Source organism: Columba livia, chromosome 5 (assembly GCF_036013475.1).
Source record: "Columba livia isolate bColLiv1 breed racing homer chromosome 5, bColLiv1.pat.W.v2, whole genome shotgun sequence".
In the NCBI taxonomy this organism is placed as follows: domain Eukaryota; kingdom Metazoa; phylum Chordata; class Aves; order Columbiformes; family Columbidae; genus Columba; species Columba livia.
The window spans coordinates 5,286,874-5,305,656 of NC_088606.1; the positions used below are offsets into that span (position 1 = coordinate 5,286,874).

The 18,783-nt window shown below is 55.7% G+C and overlaps 1 protein-coding gene across 1 annotated transcript; it reads right to left on the reverse strand.

Moving 5' to 3' along the window:
* Nucleotides 1-987: 987 nt before the first annotated feature.
* Nucleotides 988-6,548, reverse strand: LOC102094421 (prostaglandin D2 receptor). The gene is made up of 2 exons (XM_021292752.2): nt 5,585-6,548; nt 988-3,147 (listed from the first exon to the last, which is right to left on the reverse strand). The coding sequence occupies exons 1-2, from the start codon at nt 6,398-6,400 to the stop codon at nt 2,881-2,883; spliced, it is 1,083 nt and encodes a 360-aa protein (XP_021148427.2). The 5' UTR covers nt 6,401-6,548; the 3' UTR covers nt 988-2,880.
* Between the last annotated feature and the right edge of the window lie 12,235 nt (nt 6,549-18,783).

Sequence of the window (18,783 nt, forward strand, 5' to 3'; positions counted from 1 at the left end):
GGCAGCTGGTGGTGCTGGAGGGCAGCAGGCATGGCACAACATCTCCAAAAAGAGCATCGTAGTGTGAGCCACAGCCCTGAGCTGAGCAGCATCACTTTATTGCCTCCATTAAGTGTCAGTTCCGTCCCTTTGAGGCTTGCTGGCAAAGGAGCCGTCTGGCACAGAGGGGCCCGTGGGGACCAGCTGAGCCATGCGAGGAGCCTGGTGGGAGGATGCGATGGAGACTGGCTCACACGGCAGCTCTCACCTCCTCAGCATTTGGCCGGAGAGCCCTGAGCCTCTGGGCTTTTTTCGGTTCCTGTTTAGCAACATTTACAACTAAACCGCGTGTTGCAGGGATTTTTTTTTTCTTTCTTTTTTTTTTTTTTTTAATTTATTTTAATATTTTCCAAGCTCTGTAATAGGAAAGGGCTCTGAGCTTCTATGTAACTCCTTGAAGCCCTAAACCATATGTGTCTGGGCATTAAAAAATGGGTTAACCAAAAGAAAAAGCGGCAGCCCCTCTCCTCGCAGCGGCGGTGCCCAGCGTGCTCTGAGCCCATCCCTGGCTGGGGACGTGCTGCCATCTCTGGAGAGGACGGCGATATCGCAGTCTCAGGTCCCAGCAACACGTCGATAAGTGATTTATCTGCTGGGAGGGCGGCTTGGCCCTCAGCCGCCAATGCAAACCTTGTTGGCTGCAGCCGGAGCTGGGCTTGCCCGGACGCAGCGGTGCCCGGCTGGAGCCTCCAAGTCTGCTCCCAGGGCAGGCAGGACAGCAGGAAGGGCACAACGTCGATTAAAAGCGCTGCAGAACCCAGACAAGTGTGCCAAGGTTGCCGAGACGTGCACAGACCCAGCCAGGGAGTGGGGATGGTGCAGGGACAGAGGTGTCACCCCGGCAGCCCACAAGCCATTTCTTCCCTCTGATGATAAAGTCATGGATGGGTCAGACACCGTGGTGTGCACATTATCTCGGGGCTCGGGTGGAGTCTGCATTCACACACCTTAATAAAGAACCTATTTATTTTTAATTCAATTACTGCTTTCCATGGAGCATGGTTGCCCTGGGCTCTAAATCCACACATTGTGGTGCAGGAACCTCTCTAGGAGTGAATCCTCGTTAGGGTCATGGGCAGATGATGACCTGTCTCAGCCTGGGCGCACACCGATCACACACAGCTCATGTCACTGCCTGACCATGCCTGGTCCATTTGTCCTGAGCGATGTATGGATCCATATGGTGGAGGAAATCCCAGAATTTTTTTTCACTGATGGTGGTGAGAGCCTGGCCCAGGTTGGCCAGAGAGGTGGTGGATGAACCATCCCTGGAGACATCCCAGGCCAGGCTGGACAGGGCTCTGAGCAACCTGAGCTGGTGAAGATGTCCCTGCTCATGGCAGGGGTGGCACTGGATGAGCTTGGAAGGTCCCTTCAACCCAAACTGTTCTATGTTTCTATGGCCAGAGGGGACAACAGCAAGACTTTGCAGAACCATTATCTCACCTGGCCTTCATTCTGCCATGGTGAAACAGGTCTGGCGAAAGCCACCATGCAGGCTGGGTGCTGTTGACTCTGCAGTCCCACGTGAGCCATTTCCAAGTCAATAACACACCAGTAATATGAAACCTGTACACGAACCAAGCCTCATTTCTTTTCTTTCTCCCTACAAAACACCGACGAGAGGCACTGAGCTTGCAGGTCCCCCCAAGTACATCCCAAAAGGTAGGTCTGCCCTTTTCTCCAGCCAGGACAGCCTGGCAGGTCAAAAAAAGAGCCAACCCAACCAGGTCACCTCCAAAAGGCCTCAAGATAGATTTGCATGAGTTTCCTCCTTCAAAAACCAGAATCCATTTGACACCAGGAGTAAATATGGCTTGAGAACTGGCAGGAACACGACTACACCTTGCAAGGCTTAGCTAAATAGAGGAGGAGAAGTATTTGCCCTGTCTCCTTCACGGACACTAAGCAGATGGAGACTTTGGTTATCATAATTTTTTTGGCCTAAATGGTCACTTGAGGCAGATATTAAATCTATTTAATACGTGTGGTTGAGGGGAAATGGATCTTTCATTAAAATGATGGTTTGCTTGCATGCTTATGCCGCGAGGTTATACATCCCAGGCTCTGCTTTCTCTCAATTACTGCTCTTATAAGGCTCCGGATCATCACAGACACCAAATTAAAATAATTACAGCAGGACAGGTAGCCATCTGAGTAACACAAATGCAACATTAGCGCCTGGAGGAATCAATTTTTGAGAGAAAAGTAAATTGCTCCTGAGAATCCACAGCCCTGCTCAAGGGATAGAGGGTTAGGGGAGGGATGATGGACATCCCGGGGAGGGACAATGGGCATCCAGGCAAAGGACCCTGTGTGCCCTTTGGCTCCTTAACACAGTCATAAGCTGCTGCTCAAGTTTCTGAGTCTCCACAACTCCAAAATCTCCCTCACACCCCACCTTGCCCAGGCCAGGGATACCCCAAACCAGCCCTGGAGAACCCCCCTCGGCGTGGAAGGGGCCCATGCACAGGATGAGGCGATGGAGCAGGGCTCCCAAACACTTTTATTCTATGGACGCACACACACATCTCTCCTCCCTGTGCGTCCCCGCTGCCCTGAAGCCACACACCAAAACCCTCTTGCTTTCCTGGGGCCGAGTGCTCCCCAAACGCTCCACAAAGTGCTGCTGCTCGGAAATATTCACAGGCACCCAGGACCAACACCTGGTTCCTCTCCGGGGTGAAACACAGCCTGGGGAGGGGCCAAAAACACTTGGTGCCCACCCCTCATTGCGAGTTGGACACCGTCCCCTCCTGCAACAGCCCTGGGATGCTCCGGGGCCGAAGACTCGCTCCTCATCCTCACCAGCAGCTGCTGGCTTCTGCCAACCCCACGCACTCAGGGAAAACCAAGCTGCGGGGTGTCTGTCCTGCGCCATCCCGGGGGACAAAACTGGTTGTCCCCACCAGGGACCGGTCCTTTAAGGGTGGCTTTCCGGGAATGGAGCCTCCGGCAAAGCCTGCGGATGAACATGCGGAAGACAGAGGTGCGGAAGATGATGAAAACCCAGGGGTCCACGATGGAGTTGACAGAGAGAAAGCGCAGGGCACTGAGGTCAGCGTTCTCGTTGAAATCAGCAGCAAAAGCCCCCATGTACGCCCGGATCTGGTGAACAAATAAAGAAAGGAAAAATGAGAAAAGATCTCACTGCAGTGTTAAAGCTGGGAGGAAAAAGATTCTCGTGGGGACAGCAAAAAGAAGTTTTAACCCCCAATACCTGTATGCATCGAATCAGGACATGTTGTGGGTTGCAGACCCTAAAACTGGGAGTTGGGGATGGGTCAGTGACTGCAGTAGCACAGGGACACCATGTCCCCTTTGGGGCCAGGAGGTTAGAGCTGAAGATTTGGTCCCAGAACTGGGATTTTTCCTGGGTAAAGGGAACATCCAATCTCTGCAGGCTGCAGTGGTGGGTGCTGCGCATCCCTTGAGGCTGGTACATCCCGTTTGGGTTGTCCCCCACTGCGATGGGTATCAGATCAGGTGTCCGTTGGATAACACAGTTGGAGCAGAGCTGGATGGTGACCCTAGCTGGGTCAAGGTCCTTCCTCCACCTCCAGGTCCAGCCTGAAGCCCTGCTTGTTTGAGGACCACTGGGGTTATTCCAAAACCAGTATGAGCCCAGTCATACTGGGGCTGCTGGTGTGTCATGATACAGCTCCAGAGTGTAACAGAGGGGACAGGGAGTAGTGGTGGACGTTGTCACCTAGGGCAGTGGCAGCACCCATACCCTCCTGATTTTGGGACAACCCCCACTGCTGCACCAGCTCTGCTCACAGTTGGTGGCAGCGAGGTGACACCGCAGATCCAACCCTGGGACATGGGGCACTTCTTGGGGGGGTGGGCAACAAGGGCACTGTCATGCTGGGAGTCTCCCACTCCCACCCCACCAGTGGGACCCCCACTCCTAGGGAAGAAGGGGGAGGATTTCAGGGAGTTTTTCCCTCAGATTGGGAAACCCAGCGTGGTTCAAAGGGATCTGGATCTATCCAGCACCTGTGGGACAGGGAGGGAGTGGGAATACGGGGGTTATTGAAGGGTCTAATGCAGTGAACCAGCCTCCCTAGGAACAGGCATGGGGGAAGAGTTATTTCAAGGGGTTAAAACAATGAACTGACATCCCCAATATCTCTGGGACAACCCCAGAGGAACAGGGTGGTGGTGATGGGGGGGGTGTTATTCCAATGGGCTTAAAGAAACAACTAGACGCCCTAGGACGTGATGGGGAATATTCAGAGGGGGCCAAAATGATTACCCAACCCCTTCAACACTTCTAGGACAGAGTGGTGGTGATGGGGAGGTTTAAGCAATGAACTAAACCCTAGGAATGGGATAGTGCTGTGGTGGGTATTCTTGGGGGAGCAACGCAATGACCCTACCCAGGACAGGGTGAGGGTGATGGGGGGTTATTCCAGTAAAGTTAAAGCAATGAATTAACTCCCCTGTCCTGGGACAGGATGGTGGTGCTGGGGTTATTCCATGGGGGTTAAAGTGACAACCAGATCCCTGAGAGGGGGTGGAGGATATTCAGAGGGGACCCAAGTAAATATGTGATATTCCCCCCCAAACACCTCTGGGACAGAGTGATGGTGATGGGGGGGTTATTCCATGGGGCTTAAAGCAATGAACCCACCCTCAGGACAAGGTGGTGGTGCTGGGGGTTATTCCATGGGGGTTAAAGCAATGACCAGACCCCTGAGAAAGGATGGGGGACGCTCACAGGGGACAAAAGTAATGACACTACCTTCCTGGAAAGTCTAGGTCAGATCGGTGGTGATGGAGGGGCGGGGGGGGGGGGGGGTGTGATGTTATTCTGTGGGGATTAAAGCAATAAAACAACCGCAAGAGGTGTGGTGCTGGTTGCAGATACTCAAGGGGGGCAACCTCCCAGAACGGAATGGTGGTGCTGGGGACGGGGGGGTTATTCCAAGGGGGTTAAAGCAATAATGTGACACTCAGAGACGGGGCTGTAGTAGTGGGGATTCAGGAGGGACTAAAACAATGAGCCCCCCCCGACAGCTCCTGGAGTGGGTGATAGTGCCAGGGTTTATTCTAATGGGCCAAAGCAACAATCTGACCCCCCAGGACAGAGTGGTGGTGACGGGGGCGTTATTCCAAGGGGGTTTAGGCAACAACATGAACCCTGCTGACAGCCTGGGCAGTGTTCAGAGCGGGGGCAAAGCCCCCAGGAGCAGGTGGTGATGCCAGAGTTTATTCCAAAGGGCAAAACCAACAACCTGATGTCCCCCTTCCCAGCCTGAGTGGTGCTGGAGGGAGTGTTACTCCAAGGGGCTTTAGGCAATGACCTGAGCCCCATGGGCAAGGTGAGGGACTACTCTGGGGCGGCAAAGTAACAATCCAGCCCCTGTGGGAGGAGATGGCAGGGAGAGAGATTATTTTCCAGGGGAGTTAATGCAAGAACTGACCCCCAGGGATGGGGTGGTGGATATTTGGCCGTGGCAAGGCAACTACATGAACTTTTGGGTACAGGGGGACAGTGCAAGGGGCTGTTCTGGGGGAGGGGGCTGGTGGGGTTACTCACGATGAGCGGCAGGGAGCAGATGGTGAAGAGGACAGTCATGAGTCCCAGCAGGACGAGGTGGTCAAACTCCTCCATGTGCGGGGTGGCAGTGGCGGGGGGGCCGCGGCGGGGCTGCCGCCGGGCCATGCCGTAGAGGTGCCGCATGCTGCTCACGTTGCAGGCGCCGATGGCCAACACCAACAGGCCCATTAGGCTGGCATAGAGGACGGGGAAGCCAAGCTGGCGCGGTCCACCGCCGGCCATGCGGATGAAGCACCACGTCCCAGGGCAATATTGCATGGGCACCCCAAAACCCAGCAGCGGCAGGGCGCAAAAAAGGGCGCAGAGCCCCGCTGCCACGGGCCCCAACATCGCACCCAACCGCCGGGTGAGATGCCGTCGGTAGAAATAAGGATGTCCAAGGGAAAGCCAACACTCCAGAGCCATGGCTAGCAGCAGCAAGGTGGGGGCCAGCCCAAAGAAGGCCATGAAGAAGGCGAAGAGCTGGCAGAGGACACCCGGTTCACCCTCGCTGCGCCCACTGGGTCCCAGTTCACTGAGGCTGCGGTTGTAGGCGTAGGCAGCCAGCACGATGGGGCTGAGCAGGCACTTGCCCAGCAGGTCGGTGACGGCCAGCCCGCTCACCAGCACGTAGAAAGCGGAGACCCGCGGTGGGCGACCACCGGGCGACCGCGACCTCCGCCGGTGCTGGCCCAGCAGCAGAAGCGCCAACACGTTGCCCAACAAGCCGGCAGCGAATAACACCGACCCGGGCACCGCCGACTGCCCGCTCTCGATGTACCGGCTGTTACGGCATTTGTAACCTTCCGTCTCCATCGGGATAATCCGGTCACCGGGATGGGGCGTCCCGCATCGGCACCGGGGTGAACGCACCGGGGTGAACGCACCGGGGCTGCGCCGCGGCTGCCGGCGGCGACTGGCCCGGCGGGGCGGGCGGCCCGCGGCGGCGGAGGGAGGGACGGGGGGAAGGAGGGGAGAGGCGGTGCGGAACGACCGGGTACGGCCCCTGGGGCGGCCCCTTCCCGCTGCCTGCCCCCACCCCCCTCGGGATGGCGGAGGGTGATTGCGGGGCAGGGGGATGCGCCGGTCCCCAGGGAGAGCTGGGGCTGCGGGCCGGCGGAAAACCCCGGGAGAGGGGAAGAGAAGGGGGTCAGGGTTGAGTCCCGGGGGAGTTACGGGTCCCTGGGCAGGGAGGATTGTGGGATGGAGGACAGGGACTCAGTCCCGGAGGGGTTACGAGTGAGGGGCTAAGGGCTGAGTCCCTTTGCGGGGGGGTTACAGGGCAGGAAGCTGGAGCCGGGCCCCTTAGGGGGCTGCAAGTAAGGGGCCCGGGCTGAGTGTCTTGCAGGGGCGGCGTGTATAGGGCAGAGAACGGGGGCTGAATCGCTGACGGAGGGGTTAGAGAGCAGGAAGCTGGAGATGAGACTTTTGGGGGACTGCAAGTAAGGGGCCAGGGCTGAGTGTCTTGGGGGGGCAGCAGTACATGGTAGAGAGTGGGGGCTGAGTCCCTGGGCGTGGGCTTATGGGTAAGGGGGCCATAGCTGAGTTCCTCGAGGGGCGGGTTATAGCGTAGAGGGGAGAGTTTGGGTAAGGGGAGCATGGTTGGGTCCCTGGAGGACAGGGGGTGCAGGGCAGGGAGCTGAGCCTCTTTGGGGGGGTTGTAGCTAAGAAGCCAGGTCTGAGTGTCTTGTGGGGGGTGCAGGGTAGAGGAGAGGGGCTGAGTCTCTGGAGGGGGATACAGGGTCAAGAGCTGGAGTTGAGCCCCTGTAGGGTCTGTAGGTGAGGAGTCAGGGCTGAGCCCCAGAGATGGTTATGGGTGAGGAGCTGGGCCAAGCCGCTGGAGGGGTTACAAGTACAGGGGTGCCTGTGCCTCTGTATGACTCAGGAGACATCCCACACTCGAGCCTTTAATCTGGCCAGGCATCACTTCTACCTGCACCCCATCCCTCATGCCTGCTGTGTGGGGGTACCGCTGCTGAGCCCCCCATTGCGGGGGTTCCAGCCTCTCCATGCCTGTGGCTGTGCTCAGCTACCCCAGGAAACTCCGTGAGAAGTGCCAAAAGCTTCTTCCAGGAAAAGAAAGTGGCCTTTCTAGCTGCAGAAACGCCACGACATAACACATACCACAGCTTGCAGAATACATGTGATGATGAATAAGCACGAAACCACGGTTGTCTGCTTTCAGGCCCCTTTTCGCTGCTCTGAATGAGCGTACACAAAGCACAGGAAAGTATCAAGATGACAGGAGGAGTGGGAAAGGCAGTCAGAGGGGCCAGACATCAGTCCTGGCATGATTTAGTGGTGGACTGCATTTCTCATATTGCATGAAGGAAGCTGCTGACTTCAAGCCTTCTCTGACAGAAAGGGCAGGGACCATTTGTGGCTGGTGAGAGCCCCAGTTCTGGAAGATATCAAGATAAAAACTTGTTGCAGCTTGGTGCTCACACATGTGTGGTGTTGAGGTGCTGCCCTCACTAGGGCTGAACGTGAACCCAGTGGCCACGTCCTGCCTGGGGCCCAGGGGAGAAGAAATTCAGCTGCTTTGGGGAAGTAATCTGAGCAATATCCTTGAAAACACACCCAAGCAGACGGCTTGCCAGCACCCGGGGAGTTCACTGCTCTGCAGAGCACACGGCAGCTCATTCCAGGTCTGGGATCCTCCTTTTGGGGTGATCTCGGCAGCATGGAGCAGCATGAGGATCCTTCAGGTTTTCCCCAGGATGAGGTTTGGGAAGAAGAGCCCAGCAGCACAGGAGAGCTGATTTACTGACTCCTAAGGGCCAAGAGGATGGTGTCTGTCCCAGACCCTGGTGCCAGCCCTGCAACACTGCAGATGTCAAGGAGGATGGTTCCCAAGGCTGGATCTTGCATGCGGAAAGAACATCTCTTCTTCTTGCTCAGAGCAGTGACATGCCTTCTTGAACCAAAACCCAGCCCAGGCAAGCTGCCTCCATCCACAGGAGCTGCCTCCACAAGTCAAACATCTGGGCTTCACTTCCCTTCCTGCACTGAGGATGTTATGGGATGCTGTTCCCCTTCATTGAGGACATTATGGGACACTGTTCCTCATCACCCAGGGATGTGCTGCTGGCTGAGCGATGACCCTGCACACTCCTGCAAAGGGAACATTGCTCCCCATCTGCTCTCATGGAGATGAGACCAAAGTGCCGGGCTTCTCCACCACCACTGAGAAGTCCCTCAACAGACACTAGCCTGCCGGATGAAGGCCAAATTCAACAGAAAAGGAGTTGCCTGGGGAGAGGAGGAAGAACCATTACAAAACTCAGCCCTTTTTGGAGGTGAGTGCTGCCCCCGAATGCACCAGGTGGCTGTAAACCCTGAAGTACCAGAGGATGCTGCTGTTCCCGTCCTCGCACCACTCGGTGCTGTAGTGATGGAAAAGACTGGGGTGAGGAAGGCTTTTTGGGACCATCTCCTGGTCCACCCATACCTCCGAGGTGCTGGGTGCAGCCATGGCTGGGGCTGGCAGAGGGTGGGAGGGGTGATTTTCACTCGATCCCAGCTCCTTCACCCACTGCTGGAAGGTCTGACGCTGAGCACGGGCACAATGTGCAGCCAGGAACATAACCGCAGACACATCTCCCTCCTTCCTTGCCCACGGCAGAGAAAGCAGTGTGGACAGCCAGATGCACCAAGTCCCCGTTTAACTCATCTTTCAGTTAATTTGCATAAATTGCAGCTACTTGGAAGGGGAAAATGATTTTGAGAAAGTCTCATCACCACGTAGGATGAATCTCTCTTGTTTGTCACACTTCCGATGTGATGGTCACATTCCTGGTGGACATGGGGGAAAAAAAAGGCAGAATAAAAACAACCCACAGCGGAAGAAAAAGCAGCATGCCACAAAGCCCTGAAGACAAATGAGGTGCTGGAAAAACTTGAAGCATCTGCAAGGAATTTCAGGGTTTTTTTTTCCAAAACTCTTGCTTGACCCCATACGGCTTCTCCTTGCCAGCCGGGTGGCAACGAGGGACGGCGATGTCCCACTGCTGTGTTATTGCCAAGCCCGGCTTTCCCTGAAGAGACAGTTCTGCCCAGAGAAGACGCGTCCGCCTGCTTTTTGTCAGCAACGCGGCTCGGGGCGGCCGTACTGTGATGTTCTCGCCTTCCTCCAGCTCAGCACTCGCTTTGGAAGTGTTTGTAGTGGTGTCTGAATAACCTAATTTAGAGGCAGGGAGGGTTTTGGCAGGCGGTGGGTGACGTGCCGGGGAGCTGGACGGAGGATGTGGCTTGCCAGGAACGGCGGCTTTTTGGCAGCTTTTGCTGGATATTCGCATGTCAAGAAAACAAGGCTGGGAAGGTACTGCGGTGAGAACCCTGCTCAGGAGTGCTCCATCACCACTGTTTGGTGCTTCTTCACCCAGCCCTGGTCATGCACCCCAGCCCTGGTCTCCTTCCTGGGGACACCAGTCCCCCAGGGGACAGGAGCAGGGCATCACTGTCCCCTCCCCAGTGTCCTTTTCTGACCATTCCCACGTCTTCCCCTGCTCTGGTTTCCTCCAACTAAACACCCACCAGCCTTTCAACTCTTTCCAGGTGGTGGGACTTGGGGATTTGCAGCTCCCTGGTGTGGACAGGTGGGTGACCCCATGGCCCAGACAATACAATGAGCGCTTTGGGAGGCACCCAGGGTGCTGCAGCCATGGATTTGGGGTGCAGGGATGGGAAGCACCCAAGTTGGTGATACCCCAGTGCTTTTCCTCCGAGGGGGATGTGTTTTCTTTGTTGGGAAGATGCACTGAACATCTTAAACATGCCCAAACACCCCAATTTAAACTGGCTGTTAGAGGCAGAAGCGGCAGCTGGCACATCTCAGCACCTGGCAGGGCTGGTCCTCGTATCCCCTCATCCCGACTGTGATGGTGCCCCCAGGAGAGGGGGGCTTTGAGGGGCTGCTGGGGTGCAAGCTGGGAACACAGACCCACTCTGAGTCATCGGGTGACCCAGGCAGGAGAAACCCTGGTGATTATTTCCAGCTGTGTTATTGCAGCGCTGCTCAGCCAGAGGAGAAAATAGCCCTTGGAAATAGCCAGGAAATCTGTCAAAAGCCATGGGCAGTGGTCGGCTTAGGCCCTCGGGGGGCAGCAGGTCTGGTGCTGTGGCCACCTCCTCCTGCTGCATTTCGGGGACCTGCCGGCATCATCGCTGTGGCCAGAGCCTGCCAAAGGAAGGAAAACAAGGGGAAAAAGCCGGCAGGGCCGGGGTTGGAAGGTGTTGGGCAAGGAGCGGACGGTGGAGCAATATTTCCCCAATTGCACAAGCCCCAAAAACCCAGGGCAGGGGCTGGCCCAGGCGTGGGTTGACCGGAACCAGCAAGGAAAGTGGTTTGGACTGGGTGGCGTTTTCAGCACAGCCAGGGACGAGTCACGGGGCAGCTGCTTCACGCGCTGTCCCGGACAGGGTGTGGTGGAGAGAGCAGGGGGGTGTGGAGAGGTCTGGGGGTCCCCTGCACCCCCAGAGTGAGAGCAGGTGGGAATTGGCCCTGCCAGAGGGGAAGGATAGGCTGAACAGGGGGAGAGGGGCTGGAGGGGCAGGGATGGGGGGGTGGAAGGAAGGAAATAAAAAATAAAGGAGGGAAGGAAGAAGGGAAATAGGGAAGAAGAAATGAAGGAAAAAAAAGAAAAAGGAAAAAAGGGAAAGGGTGGGGAAAGGCAGGAAGGAAGGGTGAATGACGTTAAAAAAAGGAGGGAAAGGAGGAAGAAAAAGGGAAATAGTGGAAAAACGAAGGGTGGGAGGAGGGGATGGAGAAAGGAAGGAGGGAAAAGGGAATGAGGGGGAAAGAAGTGAAGAAAGGAAGGCAGGAAGGATGAAGAGAGGAAGAAAATGAGGCAGAAAAGGAGTGAGCAAGGATGGGAGAGTGGGAAAAGATAAATCAAGGAAGGAAGGGAGAAGGAAAAATGTGGGAAAAAGTGTGAAAAGCTGGAAAAAGGTGGAAAAAGGAAGACAATTGCAGCCAGTTGGTGGGGTGCGGGTGGGTGCAGCGCGGTGCTGCGTGGCTGGGGGCTGGTGTACCGGGATGTGTGTGGTTGGGGGGGGAGGGGGTCTCCGTGTGTGTGTGTGCGCCCGTGTGTGTGTGTGTGAGAGCATGAGCTGCCGTGCGTGCCCGGCCGGGTGCAGCCCCACGGGCGGGCAGCAGGCGGCGGCCGGGCCCGCGGAGCTGCGGGACAGGACGGGGCCGCGCTCCGGGACCGGCCCCGGCCCCGCCGTCCTCCCCATGCCCTCCTCGCCGGGCGCTGCCCTGCACCAGGAAAGAGATCCGGCAGAAAATTCCACTTGTTTTTTTTCCCCCTTTAAATAGTGGAAATTAAATCCAGCGCTCAACTCCCTGGGCGGGGACTGAGTCCGGCCCTGGGTCAGCAAAGGGATCTTGTTTCTGCTGATAAATATCTCCAGGGTGGGTGTCAGAGGATGGATCAGACTCTGTTCAGTGGTGCCCAACGACAGAGTGAGGGGCAACGGGCACAGACTGAAACACAGGAGGTTCCATCTGAACATGAGGGGAATTTTCTTTCCTGTGAGGTGCCAGAGCCTGGCCCAGGCTGCCCAGAGAGGTTGTGGAGTCTCCTTCTCTGGAGACATTCAAACCTGGACCGACCTGTCTGATCTGCTCTGGTGACCCTGCGTTAGCAGGTGGGTTGGACTGGGTGATCTTCGGAGGTCCCTTCAACCCCAACCACTCTGTGATTCTGTGATTTACTTCACTTGAAGACTGACGCAGCTACTGCAAAGAGGTGAGGACCATCACCCCTGGGAACTTCATCCCCTGACATGTGCAGCATCCTGCGTAGCATCGTATGACAAACCTCTCAATTGTTGTCTGAGTCTCATGTTCCCACTCTGCATGGAGCCCCCAGACCAGAGGTGAGATCCCCACCTGGGCTCATCCGTTGAAGCACCCAAAGTGCTGCAGGGAAGGGACCACATGGGGACAAAAGCACCCAAGAAGCCCAAGCAAAGCAAAACAGCCCTCAGCAGGGTTAGACGTGCTGCAGAGCTGCCCAAAACTCCATAGGGAAATATCCTGGTAGGTTTTGAAACTCACTTTAAGAGGACATGGATCCTGAAGTGAAAAAGAAAAAAAAAAGTTAATTTAAAGCAGCCTGGCTTGCTTTTTTAGGCATGGGAGGCTGGTCAAGCCTACATGTGAGAGTTTACGTCTCTCTGAAATTTGGTGGGTCCACAGAGCTGCCCTGCGGATGCACAGCCTGTCCTGAGGAACACAAGAAGGCAATTCCCAAATGTGCTGCCCATGTGTTTCGCTATTTCCCATTGAATTTGTGTTTCACTATTTCTCATTGAATTTTAGGCTGGCCCAAGCACTCTGTCCCCATTTAGTTGGATCACTCAGCCCTAAAATCCCTTCTAGCATGACATGCCCCTGGGTCCACATCAGTCTTCGATTTAAAGAACAAATCCTATTGCCTCCAGTTGGAGCTGGCCCATCCGCTGCCCGGGGCCGGGGTGACCTCGGCGCTGCTGGGGGCTTCTTTTTTGGTCACTGGTTTGATCACAGCAGTCGGAAGGGACACGTTATGGAGGAGAATAACCTCTTCACCCAGTTCGGAGAGGGTCCATGGGACAAAGCCTGGCAGGAGAGCTGGAGCCAGGAAAATGTGGCTAAAAGCATATTTGCTCGGAGAGGCTGTCAGGATGAGACAAAGGCAGGAAGGAGATAAATGCAGGGAACGAGGCTAATTGCTGGGATTAGTCACCCTGGAGCATTCGGGTGCTGCAGGGGTCAGGGCTGGAGGCCTGAGGAGGTCAGGCGAGGAGAGATGAGCTGCAGAGAGGTTTTGGGGAGAGCCTTGAATTTGTTAGAGCCATGGGAAGAGATGTTTGGGTGAAGAGCAAGGGGTGACCAGGGTCTGGACCCCAGCTCTGGTGGTGCTCCCTGGACATGCCATGGGGTCCCAGCTCCCCCCAGACTCCCTGCTCTCCCCCAGCTGGGGTGGGCAGGTCCCAGGGACACCTAATTCATACAGCAAATAAAGCCTAATTCTGAAGAGGGCTCTTGATTTGGGCTATAAACACCCAGAGAAGTGTCTCAAAGCTGCATCAGATCCCTGGGATGGGGATGGGGTAGGACCAGACCTGCTGCGGGGAGTGATGGGGAGAGGCAATCTCTCCCTGATGTGCTTTGGGCTGCAGGGAAAAACACTAGAGGGACCTGAAAATGTGCGTCAGTGGGATGATTTTATTCTTAACATTTTCCCTCCCTGTCACCAGCCTGCCACCTCCCTGCTTCCAGCCCCAGCGCGTATAGAGGACAAACCCATCCCGGCTGCTCTCCCCGGCAGATGAAACCCCCCTTGCCAGCGAGTCTGCTGGATCCAGGACCAAATAAGGAATTTGTGGCTAACCTTGGGGGAACGGTGTGCAGGAATCAGTCATGTCAGGCGTGCTCACAAGCTCCCTGCAAGCTCTGCGCTGAGCTCCTGGCACGCCAGCAGCACCGGGGGCTCGCAGGGCTTGGGATGGCAGCTGTGGCATCAAAACCAGCTTTACAGCAATATTTAGAGAGAGGAAGGAAGTAGAGTCCCAGAGATTAAAAAAAACATCCTTTCTTTACCTTTATGCCTTAAAAGAATAAAAGGTAATTATTACTATTGTTAATAATAAAAATAACTAAAACCTGGAGCAATTCTTTGGACTGGGGTTCCAGATGCCTCAGGAAGCTTTTCCACATGAGAGAGGTGTTTCCATCCCACAAGTCTCCAGGTCCCCGGGGTGCTGGGAAATCAGAGCTCTGCTACCTTTCAGCTGGGAAGACTCAACACTTGCCATCTCGCCTTTTAGTGTAGAGGCTTCATTATTTCTCCTCTCCACACACAGAGCTGCTTTCCCACACTTCTGCTTTGTCTGAGTTGCCCAGGGTCAAGTCGTCTTCCTCTCTTTCTATAAAAAACATAATTTTCCTTATTATGGAACCACCTGTGATCTAACATCCCATCTTCCCAGCTCTCCGTAGGACAACCCCTCTCATGTTTGGTGCCATGAGCTGAAAGATGTGTGGCTGGGTCATGAGTCACAGTTGGAGTGTGATGGTTGGAAATCATCTGCAGGTAGATGGACACCCTCCAGGTGCTGCAGGCTGCTGTGTGTGGGCCAGAAACCTTAGAATCACAGAATGTAATTAGAATCAGTGTAGTAATTAAAACTTGGGTGTAGGTGGGATCGTATAATCAAAGAATAGAATCACAGAACAGTTTGGGTTGGAAGGGACCTTCAAAGCTCATCCAGTGCCACCCCTGCCACGAGCAGGGACATCTTCACCAGCTCAGGTTGCTCAGAGCCCCGTCCAGCCTGGCCTGGGATGTCTCCAGGGATGGTTCAGCCACCACCTCTCTGGCCAACCTGGGCCAGGCTCTCACCACCCTCAGGGCCAACAATTTCTTCCTCATGTCCAGCCTGAATCTCCCTCCTTTAGTTTAAAAGCATCCTCCCCTCGTCCTGTCACAACAGGCCCTGCTGTCTGTCCCCATCTTTCTTACAGTCCGCTTTTAAATACTGGGCACCACTGGAATCACTGGGTGTTCAGTGGATGCTCTTGCTCCTTGGGGCTGGTGGTCTCCAGACCCACCTGGGCAACATTTGCATCCTCAAGGATGCATCTGAGCAAGTCCTGATGTACCTTCTGGTGCAGACCTGTTGTGGAAGGGTGTCCATGTGTGTGGGAGCAGCTGGACAGGGCAAGAAGGTGATGAGTTGTGAGGTGAAGCTGATTCAAAGAAATGAGACCAAAGTCGATGAAAACCGTTCCCAAAAATGGAAATACCAAGAGTTGGGCACTGCGCTGGAATCGGCCATTCTGCCACAGCTTCCTCGCTGTCAGCACCCAGCGGGATGTTCCTGGGAAAGGAAAGAGCCACGAGGAAGACAGTGAGCCCAGCCAGGAGTTATGGTCCCACGGACCATCAGAGGTTGTTCCTGACAGCGTCAAGCTGGGATCACCCCAGCCAGGCACCTGTTGGGGTTTCTCAGATGGTTTAAGCTTTGAGCTCAAACCCAAGGCTGCACCCACTTTCTCAGGCAAGGTAGCAGCTAATGGGGTCTCTCATTCTCCTCTCTAGTTTTACAGACCCTCAGAGACGCTGCTGTCAGATTTGGCTGGAATTGTTCCAGGAGTTTCTAGTTATTAAGGATGGGGGGGCGTGGAAACCTGATAGACCTCTCTTTTTCCTCAGGACGTGAGGCCAAACAATTTGTGTGTGCTGATTCAGGGAGATGTGCACAACCTCTTGCCTGCGAGCGTTCTTTCCTACCAGAAGCAGAAGGATGTTTGAGGCACTAATTTGTTGCTCTTCCTGCCAAATAGCTCGACCTCAAGAAGGACTGGTTTCCGATGACCAGGAGGAGAAATGCTCTGAGGACATTATTGTGGTGACCCACTAACCCAGCTGGCAGCTGGACATTGCCAGCTTCTACCCCAGCCCCACACCACCCCTGTTCCTGCCCCACATCCCGAAGTGCTGAACGGCTCCTGTGCACCCTGCAGCATTTACTTTCTACAGCAGCCTCCAGCCACGCTCCAGTCACCGGGAATCAGTTTCCTTCCCTGGCCATCCCAGGAGAGATGCACATTTCCTGCTGCTTCCCTTATCTCCAGCGCTCGCAGCGGCTCAGCCATCCCAGGGCTGCCAGGGCTTGGGGAAGAGGCTGCTGGGATTTCCTGCCCAAAACAGCAGGATTTGCCTGCCCTTCCTCCTCCTCCTCGCTGGGACCCTTCAGCAGGGCAGGGGGTTGCTGCCCCCTCCTTGGCAGCCACATCTGGCAGAAGCACAGCAGGGGGGTTTGCTGAGCATGGAGCGGTTTGTCCTGGTTTGCCCGATTTAGCAAGTGTCCATGGTGATGGGGGCTTTGGGTCAGGCTGGATCCATCCCCAGCCCTGTCCTGCAGTGCATCCTCCTCCAACTTCAGCACATCTGTTTCTGCACAAAACACCACCAAATCAATGCCTATTGATTTTTTTTTTCTTATGCCCAAGCTATGAGCAAGACTAACCCCCCAGCCAAAGGCGCTGCTGACACACATGGAAGAAATTACAGGGATCAGTTCCCACAAGCACCCCCTTTTCCAGCACATGGTGTGAACAGGCACAGTTTGTCCCCATTCCCATTCCCAGACTCACTCATATTCTTATCCCCATCCCCATCCTTGCTCCCATCCTCATTCTCATCCCCATTCCTGTCCTTGTCCCCCTATCAGTCCTCAACCACATCTCATCCTCATCCCCATCCCTGTCCTTGTCCCTATCCCCATCCCCATCCCTGTCACCCTCCCAACTGCTCCTTTTTTAACTGATTGGTGCCAGTTTTGCAAAGGGAGTGGTAAAATGCATTTTTTAGCATCTTAAAGCTTATGCAAAAAGCCCAGTAGCTGCCCCTTCCACATGGCAGAGGGTCCTCAGGGCCTGCAGGGTCCCTTTTGACTGGGCACAAGGCAGCACTGGCTGGACCTGGTGTAGGAAATTTGCAGGCTTATCAGCTCCTCCCTTGCAAACCCAAGTTAATTTACCCTTCAAAAAACACATTAGATGATAAGTATCTTAATGAAATGTCTCAGGACAGCAGCCAGAGCAGCCTGCAGGTCATCCACCCAAATCTTTCCCTTGCAAGAGCAAGACATTTTAAAACTATGACACTTCCACCCCGCTGAGGATGGATGGGTTTGTATTTTCAACAGCCCCCAAACCTTCCATGGGGCAGCAAGGCTGTCCTCATTCCTTTGCCCACCACCACCTCATTGGTGCCACCAAATGCCACCATTCGCCGTGGAAGGGACATCATGACTGGGGTCTCACCAGGCAGAGGGGCTTCCAGCCCCTCGTGGTGCCTGATTTCCCCAGAAACAGCCCTGGGGTTGTCTGAGCTTCAAAAAAAGTCTATTTTTTTGGCACAGGGAACTCCTCGAAGGCTGCAGACTGTGTCCAGCTGGCTTGAACCCTTCTCACAGCCCTAATGGTTTTCTATGGCCAGGCGAGGAGTCTCCCTCCAAGGGCTGGAGCCGGCCAGCTGCCTGCAGCCAAAGCGGGGGCAGCCTGTCCGGATTCGGCCCCCGCCGGGTCATGCTCGCTGGGACAGCTCGTCCCCAGCCCCGGCACGGGTGGGAGCTGCTTTCCAGGATACCAGGGCTGTGGCAGCCCACATGCTGCCCGGGATGGAGGGAACAGGGGCCACAGTGACAAATCCCCAACAGCACAACAGGGATGGCGCGGATGGCATCCAGCTGCTTCCCCTGGGAGGATTCCTACCAGGAATGCCATGAATGTGTCCCTGATTTATTTCTCTCACCAGTCTAGGGGTTTGACACTTCTCTCCTTGTTATCTGGCATTCCTCGGGCATGTATACGTTTTGGGACAGATGTGATATTAACAATGGCCTGGGGCCAGGGAAGCAGGGAGCTCTCCAAGAAGATGGAGCCAAACTTTTGACTGTAATGGATTTCCAGAGCGCTCAGTGAGTCCAGCTGCCTGGATTTGGGGTTGTCCTTATCTCCACCATTGCAGGTCCCCCCAGCCCAACACCCCAAATTCAAAGCCAGGGAATTCCCCAGCTGCCTGTCCTCGAAGTGTTGACCCCTCCAGACCTCTCTGAGTGGAGACGATGACGGAAGATGGGTCTGAGAAAGGATAAACAGCGGTGACTCCGTGCCCAGGCCATCGCGTGTGGGGACCCCATGACCTCTGCTCGCTGACAACTTCCCAGTTGAGCTGCACGACAGTTTTTGGCCCTGTGGCTGCTCAGTTTTCAGTCCTCCCCCCTGCAACTCCCCGGTCCCCTGTGGATAAGGAGTCACGTTTCTGCGCGGCTCCAAGGGAGCGGGATCCGCGGGGACGGAGCGGGGAGCGGCTACGGCCTCTCGCCCACGCCCCGGCCCCGGCCCCGGCTGGCTGCGGGCCCAGCTCCGGGGGCGTTACAGCGGGGGGAGGTTAATGGGGGTCCCGGGGAGCAGCGAGGCACGAAGCGGGGAATCCCCGCTCTCCCCTCTGCAGCATCGCTGATATCCCACCCCCCAGGATGCCCAGCCCGGAGAAGGGGGTGGGCGGTGAGGGTGGTGGGGGGGGTCTTACAGCCCGGGGCGGATTTTGGGATACGACCTGATTGGTTGGGACTGGGGCTGAGGGATCCAATAGCGGAGCGGCCGCGGGTTGATCCCGCCCCACTAGCGGCGCGCCCCA

Bases quoted from the DNA above. Each gene is read 5' to 3' on its own strand.
- LOC102094421 (XM_021292752.2), bottom strand. From the start codon at position 6,400: ATGGAGACGGAAGGTTACAAATGCCGTAACAGCCGGTACATCGAGAGC. The intron at 3,148-5,584 runs GTGAGTAACCCC...TTTGTTCACCAG, and splicing joins TCTGCTCCCTGCCGCTCATC to ATCCGGGCGTACATGGGGGC.